Source organism: Erigeron canadensis, chromosome 1 (assembly GCF_010389155.1).
Source record: "Erigeron canadensis isolate Cc75 chromosome 1, C_canadensis_v1, whole genome shotgun sequence".
In the NCBI taxonomy this organism is placed as follows: domain Eukaryota; kingdom Viridiplantae; phylum Streptophyta; class Magnoliopsida; order Asterales; family Asteraceae; genus Erigeron; species Erigeron canadensis.
In genome coordinates this window covers 57,709,575-57,733,978 of record NC_057761.1, presented here as the reverse complement: position 1 = coordinate 57,733,978, position 24,404 = coordinate 57,709,575, and the positions used below count along the sequence as shown (strand labels likewise).

The window sequence follows — 24,404 nt, the reverse complement described above, 5'->3', positions numbered from 1 at the left end:
CCACGATTTTCGCCTCCACCACCCGTCACCGCCACCACCATCCATCGCCGCCGCCACGACTATCCCACGCTACTATCACCATTATTGTCGTATTGTGCGGACATATGACTCGTATTGATAATAGAGAGTTGATTGAAAACTCAATTGACATCATAATGTTTGATTTTTCATATAACCTTATTTTCTTTCGAGCATTTAGTCGGTACACGACATACTTTAAATTTATAAGGAAAATGTTTAATATCTTAAACAATATATGGAAAGAAACTCTTAATTGAATACTTAGTTGTGTTTTTTCTTTTAATCTGAATGGCGATTGATGTCCTTTGTGTAAAAATAAATATATTTCAAATATAAATAATTATGTTAATTTCGTCTTTAGTTTTTATTTTTAACATATGAAAAAGAAAGAGGCCGAATGAAACAAAAAAAAAAATGTTTGAGAGAGATAGTTTGACAAATGAATACGCGTCATCTTTTTGGCGTTAAAGCATTGGGTGACTAGGAATCGGGACCGGTATGAAAGTCAATACCCACCTTATCTTTTTTATTCTGGTTTTGTATCTTCCTTTTTTGTGTGTCTGGTGGACCATGTGCCGGTGGTGCCTGCCAAGCCAACACAACAAGCTAATGGTGGGTTGTTATTAGTCTCCCACCAAATATTGCAAACCCTTATTATTATGCCTCAGCTCGTTCCTTCTAATCTACAATTTAATGAAATAATGGATCGTGACCACCTACAAACAGCTTAGGTTACCGACTTATATATTTGTATACTAACTATAGTGACAAACTGACAATGCAATAAGCACAACAAGAAAAAATAATAAATAATATCCAAGTTATAGTATTGATACAAACTACTAAAAAGTGTTTGGATATATAGAATATAAATTAATCCAAAACGATTAAAAAAATGAAACATACGATCTACACATAAATTCAAATTAAAGAACAAGCAAAAAACTTTAAAATATAAAAAATTAAAAAAAATTAGCAACTCATTTACCTGTTTCTGCAAATTGATCGATAAGTGTTTGGATATATAGAATATAAATGAAGGTTACATCTGGACCCTCTTAAGATATTTTAATTTCTTCTCTGATTGAAATTCATTTCGATCCTTGAATAAAATTTGGACCTCCTCATTATAATTGTGTTGAGAATAATCAAGTTCATGGTTAAAACTTGCTTTTTAAATGGTTTTCTTATAGCAATGTTTGAGTAAATGCAGGAAAGGATCGAAGGAGTTAATTATGGGCAAATGGAGGACTGAAGATGGACAAACTGAAACATGGAAGTTGGAGCAGAAGTGTTAGAAGAAGAAAGACGAGGGGCCAAAGTGAAACTTCATTATATATATATTCGATACATAACCCAGATTTAGGGTCAAGAAAATTACACACAATCTTTTCATATCATTCGATTTCTCTCATATATACATATAACTTCTGATATATATATATCATGTTGATATATATATATATATATATATTTCTATATATAATCATCGTTTTGATGATTATTTCGATCTGGTTGTAATAATAACTCTTATATTCATAATAATATTCATACCACTTATTCATATTGTGATTGGTTATGGTAATATTTTTCTGGATCTTATTATTTTTACATGGTATCAAAGCCAAACGGTGATCTAAGGGTTGTTGATTCGTTCAAATCTAGGGCGGATTCCACTTTGGAACCTTGGATTTGATTTTTAGGGTTTTATTCTTTGCTTATTTTTGGGGGTTTCTTCTGGAAACTTCTTTCTTCGTTGATTCCGCTGCATATTTTGGTGTTTCTTTTAGTTTTGATTCTTGACTAAGCGAATCAAGATCAAAATTAGGGTTTCGGTATCGTTTCAGATCCTGATTATTTCTTGACTAAGTGAATCAAGGAATAGTTAGGGTTCCTCTACCTTCTTCCGTTCAAAGCACTGTTTGTATTCTCTCTCTCTATTTTTATTGTCTGGATATCTCTTATATTATCTTCTCAAATTTAAAATTTTCTATATATCCCATATATACATATATAAATCTGATTTTCAGAATCATCTTTTGTCTCGTAAAAACAATTGAGTTAATACTTAACCTGCCTTCATTTGAGAGGTTAGGAATCCTGTCACTGACTCTCTTGTGGGACTTCAGATTTATTTTTAAAAATATTTTTGTTTGAGAAGATAGTATTTGTTGATTCTTAATTGTTTGTTGTGTTTGTTACTTATTCTCTTGTTTGTGTTTAATATTGTGAGTTATTTGGTGTTCTATTGTTACTTGTGTGTTTCTGTGTATTTCATCTGTCTGTCTTATATTACTTGACTATTTTGTGTGTACTTTTCTGCTATAATGGTGAATACTCCTCCTGGTTCTGTTCATGGTTTTACACCACCACCCTCTGTGCACAATGATGAAAATGATAATGAGAATGATTTTGATGTTACTAGGATTAGTAAGCTTGATTTTGGTGATCCTCTGTACTTGCATGCTAGTGACACTACCAGTACTCCTCTAATTGGTTTTAAACTTCTTGGTATTGAAAATTATAAAGTCTGGGCTTGTGCAATTGAATTAGCTTTGGAAACTAAAAATAAAACTGGATTCATAGATGGTACTTGCTTAAAGAATTATGATAACCCTGTGTTAGCAAAGCAACGGGATAAATGCAATGTTGTGGTGTTAAATTGGATACTTGGTTGTGTTTCAGAAGAATTGTATTTGGGTCAAATTTATTCTAAAACTGCTAGTGTTGTTTGGGAAGATCTTAAGGATACTTATGATAAAGTAGATGGGTCTGTTACTTTCAATTTATATTAGTCTATCTCAAAATGGCTCTTCTTTGTCTAATTATTATCATAAACTATTTGCTTTGTGGAAACAATTTGATGCTATGATTCATTTACCTGCTTGTTCTTGTGATGTTGCAACTGAAATTCAAAAACATGTTGATCTTATGAAATTAATGCAATTTTTAATGGGTTTGGATGACACTTATGTAACTGTTAGGTCTAATATTCTTATGAAAGATCCTCTACCTACTGTTAAAACTGCTTATAATATTTGTTCTAGGGAGGAGTCTCACAGAGGGGGGATGGGTGATAAAATTGTTCCTTCTTCTTCTGCTTTTATTGCTAAATCTAATTTCAATAGAAACACTAGTTTTAAAAGTAATAGGAATTCTTTTGATAATAAGAAAACTTTTGATAACAACTTTGAATCAAGAAAAACTTTTGATGTCAACCAAAGGGTTTTATTGCTAATCTGCATTGTACTCATTGTAATAGAATTGGTCACACAATTGATAGATGTTTTATTCTAAAGAACAAAAATTCTTCAAATGGCTATTCTAATGGCAGATTTTCAAACAATAATGTTAATTTGAATAAAAATGATTCTGGTGTTAAATCATGTGCTACTTCTGATTCTGTGCATTCTTCTTCTAATGTGCTTACTTCTGATCAAGTGACTCAATTGTTAAGTTTGCATGATGCTAAGGCTTCTATTGGTCCCAGTTTGCATGCCAATATGGCAGGTATGCCAATGTGTAGTAATTCTTCGTTTCTAAGTTGCAATAGTTTTTTATTTAATGCTATCATTAAGTGGATCATAGATAGTGGTGCAAATCAACATATGACTATGTCTGCAAAAAATCTTACTAATGTGGTTGATATTTCTGATTTACAATTAAAAATTGGTCATCCTAATGGTACTTGTGCCACTGTTAAACAACTTGGCAATTTACATCTTAAAAATGGCATTGTTTTATTTGATGTACTTGTTGTTCCTGAATATAATGTCAACTTAATGTCTATTCACAAACTTGCTAGGGATAATAATTTGTTTATAGGTTTTGATCCTAGTACTTGTTACATTCAGGATATACATCAAAAGAATGTGTTGGGGATTGGTAGTGAACAAGGTGGTTTATATGTTTATGATGATCTTCCTCTATCTTCTTCTTCTGTTATGTGTAATTCTGCTTCTGTTCCTTGTGAGTCTAAACTTTTGTGGCATATGAGACTTGGTTATCTTGCTGACCAAGCCTTATCTGTTTTCTCTAAAAAACTTAATCTCCCTTTTAAACTTCTTGGACCTTGTGATGTTTGCCATAAGGCTAAACAAACAAGAGAACATTTTCCTTTGAGTGAACATAAGTCTGTTGGTTTGGGTGATTTGATTCATTTGGATATTTGGGGACCTTATAAAGTTACAAGTAAAGATGGTTTCAAATATTTCTTGACCATTGTGGATGATTTTACTAGAGCAGTTTGGACTTTTATGTTGAAAAATAAAACTGAAATATTTGAAAATGTGAAAAAGTTTTTGGAATTGTTGCATACTCAATTTAGTGTTAAAGTAAAAATTGTTAGAAGTGATAATGGGACTGAATTTTTGAATAAACAAATGAATGGTTTGTTCATCTCAAAGGGGATTGTTCATCAAACTTCACATGCTTATACCCCTCAACAAAATGGTATTGTAGAAAGGAAACATAGACACCTTCTTAATGTGGCTGGGTCTCTTATGTTTCAGGGGGGAATTCCTCTATATCTTTGGAGTGATTGTGTGCTTATTGCTACTTATCTAATTAATAGAACTCCTTCCTCTGTTCTTAAAGAAAAAACCCCTTATGAAAAAGTGTTTGGTAATGAACCTTCTTTAAGTCATTTAAGAGTGTTTGGGTGTTTATGTTTTGCAACAAAATTAAATATTTCTGATAAATTTGATTCAAGAGCTGAAAAGTGTGTCTTGATTGGCTATTCTAGTGGTAAAAAAGGTTATAAACTTTTTAGTCTTGAGTCTAAATCTTATGTTTATTCAAGAGATGTTAGATTTATGAAAATGTGTTTTCTTTTACCATGAATAAAGAGGTCTTTAAAGAGCAGTCTAATTCTATAAGTCAATTAAGTTTTTTTGATATGTATGAAACACTTGATCATAAGGAAAAGGATTTTATGCCCAATGATGAAGAGGAAGATGGTAATAATGATCTTAACATTGGAGGTGAGCTCTCACATGGTTCTGAGCATTCCATACCAAGACATTTGCATGACAATTCTCCTGGCAGCTCTAGTAGAGTTACTCAGAATTATGTTGAACAGAATATGTCTAATGGTTCAAATGAGAATGTTGAACATGGGATTGAGCCTGCAATCATGTTACAAGATTTGAATAATGATGTACAACCTGAGGGCAGTTTAAATGAGCATAATATAAATGAAAATGTTTTAAGAAGAACCTCAAGACAGTCTGTTATTTCACAAAGATTGCAAGATTTTGAAATTCAAGGAAAAGTTAAATATCCTTTGAATGAAGTTATAAATTATTCTCACTTAAAGTCTGATTTACATTGTTTTGTTACATCTTTAAACAAAAGTAAAGAACCTGCCTCTTTTAGTGAAGCTTGTAAGGATATAAATTGGATTAATGCCATGAACGATGAGATAGAAGCTTTAAATAGAAATAATACATGGATTGTTACTTCTTTACCTAAAAATAGAGAACCAATTGGTTGCAAATGGATTTATAAGATAAAATATAAAGCAAATGGTGAAATAGAAAGGTATAAAGCTAGATTGGTAGCTAAGGGATATAGTCAAAAGGCTGGAATTGACTTTGATGAAACATTTTCACCTGTTGTGAAAATGGTAACTGTTAGATGTCTTTTAACTGTTGTTGTCACTAAAAAGTGGCCTCTTTACCAGCTTGATGTTAATAATGTATTTTTATATGGGGATATAGAGGAAGAAGTTTATATGGACATGCCTCAAGGTTATTCTAATAATAAATCTATGGTATGCAAGTTAAACAAATCCTTATATGGTTTAAAACAGGCTCCAAGGCAATGGAATTCTAAGTTATGTGGTGCTTTAGTTGAATATGTTTTTGTGCAATCTAAGTGTGACTATTCTTTATTTACTTATAAAAAAAGAAAGTGTATATGTTGCTTTGTTAGTATATGTGGATGACATTGTTTTAACTGGAAATTCACAAGATGAAATTGATAGAGTAAAAAACTTTATGATTACAAAGTTTAGAATTAAAGATCTTGGAAAGTTAAAATTTTTTATGGGGATTGAAGTATTTGAAAATGATTCTGGTCTATATCTTACTCAAAGAAAGTATTGTTTAGAACTTATGAATGAATTTGGTCTTCTTGGATGTAAACCTATGAACACTCCTCTTGAAATGAATATGACAATAAAACCTGGTTCTTCTCCTTTACTTGAAGACATTTCTGTCTATCAAAGATTGATTGGAAAATTGATATATTTAACTTTAACTAGGCCTGATATTAGTTATTCTGTACAATGTTTGTCTCAATATATGCATTCTCCTACTAAGGAACACTTTAATCTTGGCCTTAGAGTATTGAGGTATCTTAAAGGTGCACCTGGTAAAGGGCTGCATATTAAGAAAGGTAATAATCTTGATCTTGTGGGATATGTTGATGCTGATTGGGCAAGGTGTCTTATCACCAGAAAATCTGTTACTGGTTATTGTATATTTCTAGGAAATTCTCTTGTGTATTGGAAAAGCAAGAAACAAAATACAGTTGCCAAATCCTCTGCAGAAGCAGAATATAGGGCATTGGCTTCTGTTACTTGTGAAAGTATTTGGCTTGTGAACTTGTTAAATGATTTTGTGTGAACTTGTTAAATGATTTTGATCTTAAAGTAAATCTTCCTGTGAGGATGTTTTGTGATAGCAAAGCTGCTATACAGATTGCAGCTAATCCTGTTTTCCATGAAAGGACTAAGCACTTTGAAGTTGATTTATATTTTGTAGGGAAAAAAGTTTTTGCAGGAGTCATTAAGATCAATAAGATTCATACTAATCATAATGTAGCAGATATCTTTACCAAAAGTTTAAGTTCCAAGCAACATTTATATTTAAGTGATAACTTGGGTCTTATAGATATGTTTAAACCATGAACTGGATGGGGGATGTTGAGAATAATCAAGTTCATGGTTAAAACTTGTTTTTTAAATGTGTTTTCTTATAGCAATGTTTGAGTAAATGCAGGAAAGGATCGAAGGAGTTAATTCTGGGCAAATGGAGGACTGAAGATAGACAAACTAAAACATGGAAGTTGGAGCAGAAGTGTTAGAAGAAGAAAGAAGAGGAGCCAAAGTGAAACTTCATTATATATATATATATATATATATATATATATATATATATATATATATATATATTCGATACATAACCCAGATTTAGGGTCAAGAAAATTACACACAATCTTTTCATATCATTCGATTTCTCTCATATATACATATAATTTCTGATATATATATCATATCGATATATATATATATTTCTATATATAATCATCGTTTTGATGATTATTTCGATCTGGTTGTAATAATAACTCTTATATTCATAATAATATTCATACCACTTATTCATATTGTGATTGTTTTTGGTAATATTTTTCTGGATCTTATTATTTTTACAAATTGAAATATTATTTTAAGGATATCATATAGTTATTATAAGAAGTTTAAACATGATAAAAATGTCGTATTGAAACTGAAGAGAAAAGCAAATAAATAAATTTTAAAAAATGCAAAATATCTTCACATGGGTGTGTCTATGCAGATAAAGTTCGTTCGCGTTATAGTAGTGCGATTATGGAGCCGAAGTTTGTTGTTACTTTTATGTGACAAAACAACACCTCCCCCCACCCCACTTTCAATCCCCCCCTCGATCTCGTACATTCACTTGCATAAACTTTAATCATATTAATCTCGTTTCACTTCTTGTTGTATCTATGATTAAGCTTATATATATACAATAATGTTTTATATTTTAAAGTACGGTTTATTCATATGTATAATTTTCTTAATTTTACGTGTTAATCATTAACTATAAATCATCGTAAAAATATAAAAATAAAAATCATTAACTTAAGATAATTAACTAACAAGATTCGTATATATACGAGTCATAAACCCGCACAATGTGGCGGAGATGGTGGTAGCAGCGCGGGGTGGTGCTGGCGGCAGCGGTGGTGATCATGACGGGTGATGGGGGCGACAATGTTAGTGAATGTAAAATTAATTGATATTAAATAAGTCAATGCATTTATTTTAAAGATTGAAGGATTTATGTTATAAATAATTTCATTAAGGGTATTATAAGAATATTAGGTAGAGATGTCTATATTTTAATGAATAAAGGAGAGAAGTAATTTAGGTACCTCAATTCCTTAGTTGAGATTTTAAAAAAAGAGTTGATGCTTTAATATGTATTATAGATTACGAGAGCAAGTACCCGCGCGTTACGGTGGTGAAATGGTGAGGGTGATAGGTCATAGAGTATGATATAGGTCATAGAAGGTGATATGTCATAAAGTGTCATAGCCAAATGTCTTAGCCGTACGGGCTCCGACCTCGGATTTAAAAATTCGTCGAAGGTATATTGAATGACATCTCTAATGAAAGAGCATGAAATTTTAAGAACACCCATATAACTTTTATAATTTATCGATGTACGGTTTTTGAGATAAAAGATTTTGAAAAAATTAGAAGAATAAAATGATTTATGGAGGAGAGAGAAAGTTGTAGGCATTGATGTATGGTACATTATGTATTATCATTTGTACATTGTTGAAATTGAAAGTTGAAACCTTATTTGCTTTATAATATTGATGATAGATAAAAAGTTTTATGTAATAACTATTTTAATTGAAAAAACCATGGAAACCTTTAAATTATAATTTCATATTCATATGGATATATATTAATAAATTCATTTACATATAATTAAATAGATCAAATTGCATTTAATATTATTTTATGTTTTTAGATAGAACCTTACCTTAAATATATTTGTGTTATAAATTCTTATACTGACAAATTAAACAGTATATATATGTATGTTGTACGTTAGAATTTTTGCTTATGCGTACGTAGCTTCATTCCATAATATATACGTTATTAACTAGTAATTTTGACTCGTTTAACATGTCCCCGTACTATAAGAAAATAGTGTAAAAACTAATTATTCCTTGCACACTGTTCGTACACGTTTTGTATATTAGACCATTCTTAAAGGGAAGATGAAGAGTATAGGTGAATGGAGATAATAAATAGGTGAATTGTTAAGGCACATAGATGATAGGAGAAAGTGAAAGAGAAATAGGTGAATGGTTTAGCCTAGGTGAAAAGATTGATGTGGGTCCACTTTAATTTATCTATATTATTTGTGTTATTTTGTTTTATTTTGATTGGCTACATTGTAAGGTATAATATAAAATTGGGGACCAAATAATAGGTGAATGATTAAAGGGAAAAGTGGAGAGAGAAAGAAATGAGAAGGTGATGCTGAATTGGCATGAAAAAATGTAATTGAAAAGGTGAATGGTTAAGAATGGTCTTATAAATACTATATATATTAAAAAACATTAAATTAAACTGGACATCATATATTCATTCTTCCAAACGTAAAAGTTAAACCTTAGTGACATATAATGGTCATGGAAACATGGAGGCTTACCTACCACAAATTGTCAATTTTTTAATGCCAAAACCGATCGATCGACATTATTCTCATAATTACTTACTTTCACAAGATGTGTAAAACAAAGCTAGCTAGCTAGCTAGATATATAGGATAGAATGTCAAATAATTAATATGGGAATATATATGGGATAGACTCCAAAACATTTCTTAATTAATTTAGCTGGCTTTCGATTCTTAGATAGATTTTAACCAAATGACGTGGAATTTTTGATGGACAAGTTACATACGGATCATCAGTTATATCCATTTTAATGCGAAACTGAAAGTGAAGTGTTGAAGTCATTTTACATACTTTCGACGTGCCCCACGTATTAATAATCATATTGATCAAGATAAGAATGTACTTATTATTATAAAGATATAGACGGATGTTGACGACATCTTCACGATTCATCTTCCAGTATCACAGTACATGATAGTATTGATAATAATAAATAAAATATATTATAACTTTAGAAGTATAATGCTAATACACAACTCCATAGAGTAATATATATCCAAGATTAAACATGTGCAATTGTGATACTATACACATACAGGTTTTAGTAAACTTTGTATTAGCCTAGATGGCTAGCTAGATACCATATAGTAATACTAGATTTTCTTAACTGCTATAAATAATGCCACAACAGTAGGTCCCATAGACGTATATATATATATATATATATAGAATAAGATAACGAGAATACGTTTTAACCATACTTAAGATGACATTACATTTATTGTTGTATTTGTTAGTCAGCAAAAACGTATTCATGATATCATACGTTGCTTGCTTTAAAAAAGAAATCCTCTGAAACTGTGTATATATTGTTATTTACTACGTTTCTTTATTTGTTTTAGTTCTTTTTCTCTTTCTTTGACTGCATAGTGCATACATAGGTTTTCAATAAAGAAATATATAGCTTGCACGCATGAATTCCTTTTGTCTACAATAAAAATGTATTGGGCGTTACATCGGAGTATATTTTAGATGCTACGTACAAATTAATTTAAAGTTATCTAGAATCTATAAAGTCTTGATTTTATGTCGTCATAAACAATAAATAATTAAGATGTTTTTTTTTTTCATATTGAAATTTAGATTTAGTATCAAATCAAATACGTATATATTTAAGTAGTTAAAACTCTCTCTAAATTAACAAAACATCATACGAGTATATTTAAGTGACAAAAGCTTTTAATTTTTTTGATAACAATTATCAATGGTACAAATACTCCAATCACTTGAACATTTAACTCTTCAATTCATTGATGATGATTGATGCTAAAATACACAAGCTCGAGCCAAGGACAATCAACGAAATAATTAAAACCTTTTGGGGTGGCAAAAAAAACCAAAAAATATATAAAGCAATTACACTTGTTAGCCTATCCGTAAATTTGTCAATCACATATGTATAATGAGTAAGCTCATACACAAAAGATCAAATTCTTTGAGGGTAGTTGGGTGATGCCAATTTGAGTATCCAACCCACCACCCACCTCAATCAATTTTGCTATAAAGGTGCAACTACTCTAAGTTTTATAACCATCTCAATCTCTTATTTAAATGCTACATAACATATTCTTAGATATACAAAACATTATAATTGATCATTATAATCTTTGTGGCATTTTTTACCATTTAGGTAAAAACTAGAAGCAGCCTCTCTACTTAGGTAGAGGTAAGGTCTGCCTATATCTTAACCTCCCCCATATATCGTCGAGGTATTGGGGCTCAAAACCCGTGAAAGGCGACACTGAGCAGTTACTTACTTACTTTTTTCTAATCTTTGTGGCATTATTAATAACTATTTTTTTTCAAGTTTTCTGTGATTTCACAAAAATAATAATAACATCACATAATAATTCGTATTGTGTCTTGTGGGCTTGTGGCATCTGAACCTACACTGTTAATTTGTGGGTTGATAGTTGATAACTTGATACTGCTATATTATTGAATTTTTAAAATAAAAGAAAAATTCACTTATGTCCTTTTTGTGAGAACAAGAACATGATAGTCATTTTGAATCATGTAGGAAAAAACTAGCTCAGTACTATCCAAAGTTGAGTAGAAATGTCTCGTTCGCCTAATTTATGTCTTTTTCGTTTTAATAAACATAAGTATAATTCTTTTCAGCCGTTGATCATTATATCTGAAGGTCCAAAAATGGTCATACATGTTTTTGCATTATGTGTGTTCCTATTTGGAAAATGATGATCAAATTGAAAATGAAAAAAAAATGTTGATTGAAGTTGATACCTACATATCTATACTTATATTTCTAAATGTATCTATACTGTCTAATAAAATAAATTACTCTTTTTTTTCCTTAATCTTTCTATTTTTGAAAAACTAAAAATATTCTTCTCCTTTATTCATTAATTTAAATATCTACATCTAATATACATATAATATCCTTAATGAAATAATTTACAGTATAAATCTCTCAACACTTAAAATAACTACAATATCACCTTTAACATCAATTACTTTACATTCACCACCATCGCCGTCCTTATCACCGTCCCCACTGCCACCCCCACCATCGTCACCACCACCACCTCCGCAATCACTATCCCCACCGCCGCCGCATTACGCGGGTATAAATCTAGTACTATATTATAAACGGAATAGTATTTTAATTATCTTTAGAAATGTTTAATTTTATTTAGTACCCCTTAAAATATTTTCACTTACACTACCACCTTAAAATTAATTATTAGAATATACTATCATTCCTTTATCTTTTAAAATATCTGCATTAACTCTTTACATCAATTATCTACAAGACTCGACGCCTCATCTACCACCAATAGTCTCCTCCAACCCTACATCGTCGCCATCACGATCACCGTCGCATTGAACGGTAACGTGCTAGTCTATCGACAAATGGAGTTGGATGCATGTATTAAATGTGTTTGTATGTATATATGCATATTTACGAAAAATGATAAATTTGGGGCAAAAAGTGAACCGTAGAGATGTATTTTGATACTGTCATATTGACTAAAAGTGTGTTGTTTTTTTATCACAAGGATAGTTTGTTCATACTGTTCTGCGAGGGAATGATTTAGGCAAAAATTGTATTAGAACCTTTCATATATTAATATTTTAATTTATAAAAATTAATCATGGTTGCTCTATAAAAAAAATGTATGTAAAAATGATAATAATTAAATCAAATTAATAATGCCACATAAGTCCAGAACACTGATTATCAAATCCGTTTTTATAAAGGTTTATTCCAACATTACTCGTTTGTCTTGTTATAAAGGAGTTAACAGTTTGTGTACATTAGTTATTAATTAGCAAGGAAATATTACTAAATGTAATTAAACAAACTTTATTGGCAGGTAGTTTACACACTTACACATAGAATCTCTTTGGTGAGTGTGTTACCAGTTTGTCGTTTTGGTCAGGCGGGCCGACCCGCTTTTGGGCCTCCCCACTCCTCAGAAGTGTAAGACGGTAAGCCGGTCTAAATGTATTCTATAATTTTTCCAAGTATGAGTAGTATCTTACTGAAAATATATTCTCTACAACTAGGGTTGTAAACAAACCAAACGAACACGAATAAGATCTTGTTCATGTTCGTTCGTTTAACTTAAAGAACGGTTCACGAACAGATAAACGAACATAATGACTTGTTCATGTTCGTTCGTTTGTGTTCATGAACGAATGTTCACGAACAAAAACGAATTGAACGAACACTAATGAACGTACACAAACGAGCGAAATATTTATAATTAAGTTATTTTATATAAACTTTTTATTGAATAACTAGGTATTTAATAATATATATATATATTATATAAAAAGTATTTATATTTAAACTATTTTTTATAGTTTAGTTGATTATGTATATAAATATATATATGTAAACGAACAAATGTTCACGAACATAAACAAACTATTGTTCACGAACGACGGTTCATGAACATAAACGAACGAACGTTCACAAACAGATTATCAAACGTTCATAAACGTAAATGAACGAACGAACTTCCCCCGAACGGTTCATGAACTGTTCGTGAATAATTCAGTTTGTTTACAGCCCAACCTACAACAAGACGGTGATGCAGATAAAATTTATATGGTTATGATATAACACTGTAGAAAATAAGTGAAATTCATATACCATTGCAATGTGCTTTGAGAGAGGTAAGATGAAGAATAAGAGTGTAATAACAAACACATCTAATTTCATATATTACGAAAGTGTAAAACAGGTATGATGAACAACGTTGACTGTTGAAAAGAATGAATTAAACGGAAATGTAAATGTAAGTGAAAAAGTAAAATTTGTGTCACAACATAAACGAGAAAAAAAAAAGAAGGAAAAAAAAAAAAAGAACAGGTAATATGTATACATGTTGTAAATTAAGGGGGAAAAAAATATTTTACAAGGTAACTCAATACCTTAAAATGTATGTGAAAATAGTTTTATATAATTGTTACAACAATAAAATACATGTAACGCATATAAGCATATTGCTGCCCAAGCCTTTTTCAGTAGTGGCGAAACACAGAAACATGGGGTAAGATTTTATAAGCTTTTAGTCTCGAATCGTTTTAAACTGAAAATATGTGAAAGGAAGAAAAGATATTAAATTATCAATTTAGTTTAGTATTTTTCTTTTTTTTTTCTTTCAAAAAGCAAAAAATTAAAAAAAAAGTATATTAACAAACCATTAAATCATGTTTGGTTTTTTACAAGAGGCTATGTTTATTATTATATGTTCTTACGCTTTTATGTTGTTTAGTATGGTGAATATGGTTGCTATTGTAAAGTATGTTAGATGGCATGTTTGTCACTCTTCTATACTCTTAAATCTTAATGTAGTCGGTTGATATTCCACAAACATGTATATATTCTTATGTTATTTTCGTCAGACAGGTATGATAACTAAACTCTTTATACTTTTTGACTTTTACATCTTTGTGACCGGAGGTCTTTATAGAAGCAGTCTATCTACTCTATGATAAAGGTAAAACTGTTTACAACTCACCTTTCTCGTACCCCGTTTAAGAGTTTAGTCTTATAGTTGTTTTGTATATATTAATAAACCACTCTCTTATTAAAGTTGAATCCACAACCTTATGGTTAGTTGATAATTTCTTATTATGTGGCATTGTGGCATTCGGATATGGTAATCTCATCATTCAACTTATCCTTTAATTAAATTTAAGTCTTTTGGTTTTTGTTTTTAAATTGTATCTAGCTCGCCAAATAAAGAAAGATAACAACTAGAATTATCAAATGCCTTTCAAATTAATCATCCCCTGCTTTATTATTTCCTCCAAAATTTTCATGAGGGGTTACTCTTTGTTATAATGAAAATCAACAACTAAGTCATTATCAACTATCAATGATGAGTTGGTGTAATGGTTTAGAGTTCCCCTGATGACCTATAGGTCTCAGGTTCGAATCCTCATTCCACCAACTTTAAGATATAGATAGTCCTTCTATGAAGGCTTGACTTCAGTATATCCAGGTTCAAGTATGAGGGGACATGGTTTACCCCTATTAATCGTCGTGCCTTCGGGCGGATTAGTAGGGGTTTTTTTCCTATTAGGTATTTGAAATAGGCATTTCTACTTCGATGAGCTCTCTAGCACGAACCCGGTTAAGACAACATATGTTAGACCTCTCGCTGTCGAATCGCAACACGAAGTTTCAAGCGAAATTCACCTTAAAAAAAGTCATTATCAACTACATGAAGTGATAAAACTTCACTTTGCAGGTTAAATTTAATAAGGGTTACTTTTTATTGTGATGAAGATCAACAACTAAGTCATTATCAACTATCCAAAATGAGAAAACATTTAATTTGCATGTTAAATTTATCTGCTACTTTTTAAAATAACAATTTTTTGAAAAATATAGTAACACACATGGGAGGTCTAGAGGGTGTGCAAATCCGATTCTCAACCGGGGCATAAATTTTAAAGGGGCATAAATTTTTGAAATTTATATGTATAATATGTTAAAAGATATGTTAAAAGTTATTGAAATCTTGTTTTCGATCAACAATGTCTCAAGAAAGACTTAGTGGATTGGCCATAATAATTATTGATAACAAAAACATAGAGAACATAAATTGTAAAGAGCTAATTAACCCATCTGATATGAAGAATGTTATGAGAGCTTCATGGATCATTGGGTAAATAAGTAACTATTATGGTATGTAATTCTAAAATTATGATCTTATTATGCATATATAATTATTTATTATAATGCTAATTATCGTTTATAAAAAAAGTTATTTATATATTTGAATTCGGTTAAAGTTAAGGCATAATTTTCTTTGTTCAACCGGGGTGTTAAAATTCTCAAGGCCGATACTATTAACACATGTCATAATCTAATAAATGAATAAACATCTAGATGCTTTTTCAGTATATTTGGTGAATAACTAAATTATTTGTTTATTTTCACGATTGAATTAACCTAATTGTATACCCACAATGCCTTACAAAAAAATAAAATGAATTCACAATTTCACACAATAGTTTTCGGTCATTATCAAAATAGTTATCATCATCGAAATAGGATAAACTAAAGGCGCATTTGGTTCACAGATTCTGATGGAATTGGAATTGAATTTCATTCCGTGGTATGTTTGGTTGTCAAAAGATGATGGAATTTCATTCCATTGGAATGTAAACATTTCATCAAATGATGGAATCTCCAATCCATGGGGTTATTGGATGGAATTTCATTACTTCATTTTCTTGAATTTTAAAAAAACAAAAAACATTCCATCAAATTCCATTCCTTCGGAATCTAATTCCGTTGCAAGATTTCATTCCTTACAAAAACATTCTGTGAACCAAACGCGCCCTAATACTCTTCAAATTAATTCGATAGATGAAAAAGAGGTGGTACAAAATATAAAGTGTGTTGTTAAACCGTACGCGCCATAACCGCAGCGGGTCCCGCCAATGATCAATCATTGTCCCAAATTCCCGCCACACTATATTAACCAAACTACAAGGGACTTAAATCACATTTCATAACCACAGGGACCGTTATGTAAAATACATCACCCTGTACTCTCTATGTTTTTCTGGTCTGTTTACATTTCCGTGATTGCCCATATTTTGTCCTTGTTCTCCGAAAACAAAATATATACTCACCATCTTTGAAATACGCGACGATTTTGCAGTCTCCCCATTTTAACAATATTTATATAAATATAAAAAATAAAATACACCATTTCAAATAAGGGGTGTGATATTTCATATGAATTGATTAATCTACCACATATATATATGCTTTATTAACTTGTACAGTGTAATTAGAAAGTTGTATGACCTAGTAGATTCATTAAAATTTGTGGTACTAATATCATTTCCCAATAAATAATATTATTATTATAATTTTATTCCTTTATATATATATAAGTTTGTATGTACCACATTTTTTACTTAAACTGACCCACAACAAACACACACATACAAAAAACTTAAGGTTAAGCTTTCATTTAAGAAAAATGATAATGATGATGACACGTTACTTATAAACTTCCAGTGACCCGGGCAAATTTTATCTTTTGTTACTTCACATTTTATGTTTTTGATACTTTACTTAACATATATATATATATATATATATATATATATATATATATATATATATATATAGATATTGATGTACAATCTTAATCTTTTCTTTGTAGCAAAAGTAAAACTAATGCTTTAAGAAAAAAAGATCGTAACAAATATACCCTCTGTTATATAGATGATAGTTATCTATATATATATTGGAAGAAAAGGATAAGTTTTTATTTAAAGATGATGAGAGTTTTGGTATTTTGGTTTTTGGTGGCGGTGACGGCGGTGGTGACGGCAGTCAATGTGACGTATGATCACCGGGCATTGGTGATCGACGGAACACGGCGAGTGTTAGTTTCTGGTTCTATTCATTATCCAAGAAGTACACCTGATGTATGTGTGTTTTGTTTTTTTTTTTACAATTAGCTACTTCACCCACACCGACACACATGCTCATATATATATTTTTTTCTTTTCTTTACTTTTTTTTAAAAAAAAAAAAAAGGATTTTGCTAATGGTTACACGTTGTACATACTACATAATGTGGTTGGTCATTATCTTTAATGGGCAATTACAAGTGATTATGTAAAATAACTTTAGCTTGTTAATTAGTAAAATCTTGTTTTTTTTTATAGATACTAAAAAAGGTTGTAACTTTAATTGGTTCTTTTTAAATGGATTGCAGATGTGGCCAGGGCTAATTCAGAAATCAAAAGAAGGAGGATTGGATGTGATTGAAACTTATGTTTTCTGGAATTTGCATGAACCTGTTAAAAATCAGGTTCTACTTTATTTTTTATTTTCAAGAATCTTGGGATATGAGTAATAATTGCTATAATCTTTGGAGTTTGGAGTAGCCTTTTGCAAGTTGTTTGGAGGGTATGTTTGTTGAAATTTTGGGTGTCTGAGAAAATGGGAAAAGATGATTTTTTATTTTTTTTAGGTTGTTACACTTTTAGTCACATCACTCACATGATATTGTGTAGCTTTTTAGTGTGGGGAACTTTACTATGTCAAGAAAGGAATAAGTTTTTTAAGTTTTCTTGAAGCTACAAGATTTTCATGAACTTAACTAGACGTCCTAGTTCTGGTGATTTTGTTAAACATATCTTTGGGTCAACTTAATATTACGCTAATTTAAAATTAATATCTGAATACAAATATGACCCATTTGCCATATGACATGCTGACAAAATCTTGGACTTCAACATAATGAGTTTGAAGAATTGCACTTTTTTTTTGGAGGGAACTGCTTTTTGATGTTTTGAGTGTTTACGAAAATTGACATAGCTTTGGTCTTTCTTTAATTGACCAAAATTATGTTGATTAGTGTTTTACAAAAAAACTTTTTTTTTTCCCTTGAAGTTACAAGATTTTCTTGAATCTAGCCCAGGTGTTTGGGTTAGTGAGTTTTTGGGGCTTATCGGCATATTTGGTTTTGACTCATCTTTGAAATTTGTGGCTTAGTTATAAACTTGTAAACTAATCATGAATTTTGGCATTCAACAGTATGACTTTGAAGGTAGAAAAGATTTGGTCAAATTTGTGAAATTAGTGGCTGATGCTGGTCTTTATGTTCATCTTCGAATCGGACCTTATGTTTGTGCTGAATGGAATTATGGGTCAGTTCTGATTTCAATTTTTTCACTATTCGATATTCATAATGTTGCAAATTTTGGTGTTTATGCTCATTAGTCTATTATTTATATTAACAGTGGGTTTCCGCTCTGGTTACATTTCATACCTGGAATTGAGCTTCGAACAGATAATGAGCCTTATAAGGTTGATTTATCTCTTTTGTTACTAAGCATTAAAAAGCTTCTTTTTTTTGGTGAACCAGTTGCTTACCAAATTCACATATGTTTAGGCTGAAATGAAGCGATTTACAGCCAAGATAGTTGGCATGATGAAGGATGAAAATCTTTATGCATCTCAGGGTGGACCTATAATCTTATCTCAGGTTAGTTTATCAAGCAATACACTATGATCCAGTTTGAGTTTGACATAATTATAAAACGTCATTTGGGCCTCTTTCGTGCCAGATTGAGAACGAATATGGTAATATTGATGACAAATATGGGCCTGCTGGGAAAAGTTATATTAAATGGGCAGCGAGTATGGCAACATCTTTGAATACAGGAGTGCCATGGGTTATGTGCCAACAAAAGGATGCTCCTGAGTCAGTGGTAACACTAATAAAGAACCGACTAAACTTCTTTAGTTTTTTTTATAGCTAGGTTAATAACTATTTATATGTGTTTTTTTTTATTATGAATATAGATAAACACTTGCAATGGGTTCTACTGTGATGGGTTCACTCCAAATTCTAAAAACAAGCCTGCAATGTGGACTGAAAACTGGACAGGATGGTTTCTTTCTTTTGGTGGCGCAGTGCCCTATCGACCAGTAGAAGATATTGCGTTTGCGGTTGCACGCTTTTACCAAAGAGGCGGGACCTTTCAAAACTACTACATGGTTAGTATATATTTGTGTTGTGTGTTATGTAGGTTTTCAATTTGAGGCTGTTAAAAATTGGTGGATATGTTGTGTGCCTCATTGCAGTACCATGGTGGGACTAATTTTGGTCATAGTACTGGAGGACCATTCATTGCAACAAGTTACGATTATGACGCTCCACTTGATGAGTATGGTACGCTTGCTTCTTAATCTTGTTTCGGGATTGATTTGTACTTATTAGTCAACGGTTGCTATATATCTAGGGGTGTTAAAAAATTTTCATTTTGAAACTGATTGTTACGATTTGTTGACAAAAAAATCAATTTGAATTTTTGGAATTTGGATAAAACAGATTTTTCTTCCAATCATTTGATTTTTAGGGGCCAAAGTATACTCGCATTATCAATTTGAATTTTGTGCAGGAGCGCCTCGACAACCTAAGTGGGGCCATTTAAATGAATTACACAAGGCCATAAAGCTTTGTGAAGAGGCGTTGGTGGCAACCAACCCAAAATATACTTCTCTTGGTCACAATGCAGAGGTGAAATATATGTATTCCCCTTCTTCTTGATCCCTTTTGAACTAAAGATGTGACTGGATTCATTTTTCTTCACTAACATCAACTTTTTTGGGATTAGGCTCATGTGTATAAGACATCATCAACATGTGCTGCTTTTTTGGCGAATATAGATTCACAAAATGATGCAACTGTGACTTTTAATGGCAATTCTTACCACTTACCAGCTTGGTCTGTTAGCATCTTGCCTGACTGCAAGAATGTAGTGTTCAACTCTGCAAAGGTTTGTTTGACTTTATGATCACTCCTAGTTATTCTAAAGTTCATTGTTATATACTTATATGAATTACTTTAAAGTTGAATTCCAGGAAAATACATATTTATGCTCTATGTTATAACACATATTTAATATGAGGTCTTTCTAAACTTGAGCTTTGACAGATAAACTCTGTGTCTACCATCCGAAAGTTTGTAACTACAAGTGTTAGTGATGAGTCAGGTGCTTCAGAGGCGATTTCATCTGACTGGAGTTATGTTAGTGAGCCAGTGGGGATCTCGAGTGATGATGCATTCAATAGACCAGGATTATTGGAGCAAATTAATACCACAGCCGATCAAAGTGATTATTTATGGTATTCATTAAGGTACAAGAGTTTTCTATATTTGTACTTTTGAAAAGGAGTCAATCATGTTCATGGTAAGTTATTCACCTCTTAAGGTTTTGCCACAACTTTTTCGCAGAGCTGACATTAAAGGTGACGAGCCCTTCCTTCACGATGGATCTCAAACGAATCTTCATGTGAAATCACTCGGTCATGTTTTTCATTTATTTGTTAATGATCAACTTGAAGGTACAAACAAGTCAAAACAATAAGTTGAAACTTTTGTAAAATGTCATGATAAATCTTAAATGTTTTTAACCTTTAGGTAGTGCAACTGGGAGTGCATCACAACCTCAGATATCTAAGGATATCCCCATCACCCTTAAGTCCGGAAAGAACAAAATTGATATCTTGAGTTTGACTGTTGGACTTCAGGTCCTACTTCTGTAAATTTTTAAAAAATTTAATATAGATAGCAAAGTGAACATATTCAGTATTAATCTGATTTTTGTGTACACTGTGCAGAACTATGGTGCATTTTTTGATAAAACAGGTGCAGGCATTACTGGTCCAGTGGAACTCATGGGATTAACAAATGGGTCGTCTGTTGACCTTTCATCCAAGCAGTGGACATATCAAATTGGACTCAAAGGAGAAGCACTAGGCCTAAACACTGGTGGTTCATCACTATGGGTATCAGGGTCACCTAAAAGCCAACCTTTGACTTGGTATAAGGTAATATCAAGATTTTTTGTAGAACCATTGCATGTTGTACTCTGCATTAGTGTGTTAAACAAAAAACTATGTTGAAACAGACCAATTTTGATGCCCCGTCGGGTGATAACCCAGTAGCGATAGACTTCACTGGGATGGGGAAAGGCGAGGCTTGGGTCAATGGTCAAAGCATCGGGCGTTATTGGCCAGCTTATATCGCTCCAACTAGTGGTTGTTCAGATTGTAGTTACAAGGGCTCATATAGTTCATCAAAATGCCTCAAGAATTGTGGGAAACCATCGCAAAAGCTGTAAGTGAAGTCTTTATTGAGCATATCTCTTAACATTCGAATCTTATTTTTAATTAAATTAATCTTGCTTGCAGGTACCATGTACCTCGATCATGGTTAAAACCAAGTGGGAATGTAATGGTCTTGTTTGAGGAAATAGGAGGGGATCCTACAAGAATCTCTTTCGCAACACAAGAGTTGGAAAGTTTGTGTTCACATGTTTCGCAATCTCATCCTCTACCAGTAGACACTTGGAGTCAAGATAAGTCAAGAATAAAGTCAAAGTCAGAGCCAAGAGTTTCGCTCGAGTGCCCTCATCCTAATCAAGTCATCTCTTCAATCAAATTTGCTAGCTTTGGAACTCCTCAAGGGAAATGTGGAAGTTTCAGTCATGGTAAATGCCGAAGTACCAACGCCCTTTCAGTCATACAAAAGGTCAATTCTTTCAAATTTGACTATGTTTATGTGTATATCTTTTCATTTGAACGGTTTCAACTAACGAGTGTTAATCATTACAGGCTTGCATAGGGTCAAGGACTTGTAACGTTGGAGTTGCGACTGCTACATTTGGTGATCCTTGTATAGGTGTAGTGAAAAGTTTAGCAGTAGAAGCTTCATGTGCATGAAAAAATAACACGTGAACATGTCTCTTATTTATAGAATAAAATTATATTATATCGATAATAATCAAATTTGGAAGGCTTTCTTTCCATTATTAATACAATTTAATAGAAAATCAGAAGATGAAATTGTAACATTACAATAGTTGATCAGTATTCAGAGATACCAATAGCATCAGCCATTTCAGTTTGTGGCTTAAATCTGCATAGTTTGCAAACAGGGGAAGTAAGGGATGAAGTTTCATACTTGTCTTCCCCACCCATTATAGGCATAGCTATCCCTCTCTTCACCGGGCTGACATACCCCGGTTGGTATGTTTTCCCCAAGATACCCTCCACATCGTCTGAAAGATTCGAAAACTTGAATTGCAACTCAAAGTGGGCAAAAGCGTCACTTGATGGTAGCTGGTAGTTGTGAGCTTTGTCATCTGCTTTGGTCACTGGAATGGCCTTCATGTCAATCTCTACCAACCCACCAATAGTGACTTTCAAGGTGTTGGTGTCATCAGTCCTCTCGACCACTACATCTCTTACTCCCGTGTTGGTTTTCCATTCAGAATCTCCATCAAATGGGACCGTGACTTCTTTACCGTTCCATTTCACAAGAAGGACATCCACAGAGTCATCCCATTGTTGTACTTTCTTGGCTGAAATGACTAGTGATTGGCTGTCGAACATGACTGCCACTGATTGAACCCATGTGTAGTCACGCTTCCTACCATTAGGTCGGCTTCCAATGAAATGGGCGTTGATTTGAAGGTTGGTGTCTGAGACAAGAGCGAAATCACGTCCTTTGCCACCATGGAAGTAAAACATAACTCCATCACCACCAACGAACCTTGGATCGTAACACAGAGAGCCATATCCGTTACATTTTGGTCTCCTCCCTGCCAACATTAACATTAGTAATACAGATGATTAACTATTAAAATGAAAAAAAACATTTCGTAACAAATTAATAGGCTGCTTACACTTGCAAGTAGCTTCACACTTTCTCCCACAATTAATATGGCACCCTTTACTCTTCTTGTTCTTCTTGGGCTTTCTTTCTGGGCACTCCTTGGGACAAGTTAGTGTCTTGTATTGACAAACTTTGGATTTACAAAAAGCCCTTTCACATCCTGATTTTGGGTCAGGTGTCAACTCATCGTAATTAGTCTCATCATCATCTTTTGGTTTAGGCTTTGGTGCCGGTGCTGGAGTTTTAGGCTTGGGTGTCGGCGCAGGTGTCTTAGGTTTGGGTGCCGGTGCCGGTGTCTTAGGTTTGGGTGCTGGTGCCGGTGTCTTAGGTTTGGGTGCCGGTGCCGGTGTCTTAGGTTTGGGTGCCGGTGCCGGTGTCTTAGGTTTGGGTGCCGGTGTCTTAGGTTTTGGTGTCGGTGCAGGTGTCTTAGGTGCCGGTGCTGGTGTCTTGGGTTTTGGTGCCGGAGTAGGTGTCTTAGGGACTAGCACGGGTGCCGGGGTCTTAGGGTCCGGCACTGGTGTTGGAGCCTTAGGACCAGCTGGCACTGGTGTCGGAGTCTTATGATCATCAGACGCTCCAACAGTGGTTGCTCCAATGATTGAAATAATAAGGAAAGTCACAAAAAGGAGTGACTTCCCCATGTCCAAAACTGTGCTGATTCGTTTTCTTTTCTACTACTTGTAGTATTTTACTATTATAAGAAACAAAGAAATGAAGTATGAATGGAATGATTTGTTTGATGGAAAGTTGGAAGTCATTTATAGGGGTATAAAGCAAAAGGAAAGAATAATGCATGGAGTTCGCACTAATCCATGCAATTGTTAACTGGTTTCCCTTCAGTTTCAAAAAAGATACTTGGAACCTTGAGGACGGGCCCTTTCATTTTGTCAAACACATATATTATACCTTTTGACCTTTTGAAGAAACATATACTCATTACTCAAGGTACTCGTATTATATATTGTAAGCCGTATTATTGTCTTTCTTAAGCAGACATATTGGATAATTATACATCCAAAGGATGCATTCTAATATAACTTCCTGTATATTTTATACACTTTAACCACCATCAAGCTAGGTGCTCTAGTAGTCGGGCATGATAATATTTATATAAAAGAACATTTCATGTTTGAATATCACTAGGTAAACATCTTAAGGTAGCAAAGAAAAAAGT

The 24,404-nt window shown here is 32.4% G+C and overlaps 2 protein-coding genes across 2 annotated transcripts; one reads left to right on the top strand and one right to left on the bottom strand.

Annotated features, from left to right (window-relative positions):
• The first annotated feature begins 17,192 nt into the window (after positions 1-17,192).
• On the top strand, positions 17,193-22,406 carry LOC122605710 (beta-galactosidase 8). Its single transcript, XM_043778670.1, has 17 exons — positions 17,193-17,462; positions 17,756-17,851; positions 18,580-18,692; positions 18,786-18,852; positions 18,938-19,030; positions 19,113-19,256; positions 19,351-19,545; positions 19,633-19,720; positions 19,950-20,068; positions 20,166-20,327; positions 20,486-20,688; positions 20,786-20,895; positions 20,972-21,081; positions 21,172-21,381; positions 21,462-21,670; positions 21,745-22,084; positions 22,168-22,406. The coding sequence occupies exons 1-17, from the start codon at positions 17,310-17,312 to the stop codon at positions 22,273-22,275; spliced, it is 2,520 nt and encodes an 839-aa protein (XP_043634605.1). The 5' UTR covers positions 17,193-17,309; the 3' UTR covers positions 22,276-22,406.
• Positions 22,340-23,938, bottom strand: LOC122605719. Its single transcript, XM_043778681.1, has 2 exons — positions 23,241-23,938; positions 22,340-23,156 (listed from the first exon to the last, which is right to left on the bottom strand). Exons 1-2 carry the CDS (start codon positions 23,869-23,871, stop codon positions 22,420-22,422), a joined length of 1,368 nt encoding a protein of 455 aa, XP_043634616.1. The 5' UTR covers positions 23,872-23,938; the 3' UTR covers positions 22,340-22,419.
• Between the last annotated feature and the right edge of the window lie 466 nt (positions 23,939-24,404).

Coding starts and splice junctions, on each gene's coding strand:
- LOC122605719 (XM_043778681.1), bottom strand. CDS start 23,871: ATGGGGAAGTCACTCCTTTTTGTGACTTTCCTTATTATTTCAATCATT. Junction 23,157..23,240: donor GTGTGAAGCTACTTGCAAGT/GTAAGCAGCCTA, acceptor TAATGTTGGCAG/GGAGGAGACCAAAATGTAAC.
- LOC122605710 (XM_043778670.1), top strand. CDS start 17,310: ATGATGAGAGTTTTGGTATTTTGGTTTTTGGTGGCGGTGACGGCGGTG. Junction 21,382..21,461: donor AACCTTTGACTTGGTATAAG/GTAATATCAAGA, acceptor ATGTTGAAACAG/ACCAATTTTGATGCCCCGTC. Junction 22,085..22,167: donor CCCTTTCAGTCATACAAAAG/GTCAATTCTTTC, acceptor TAATCATTACAG/GCTTGCATAGGGTCAAGGAC.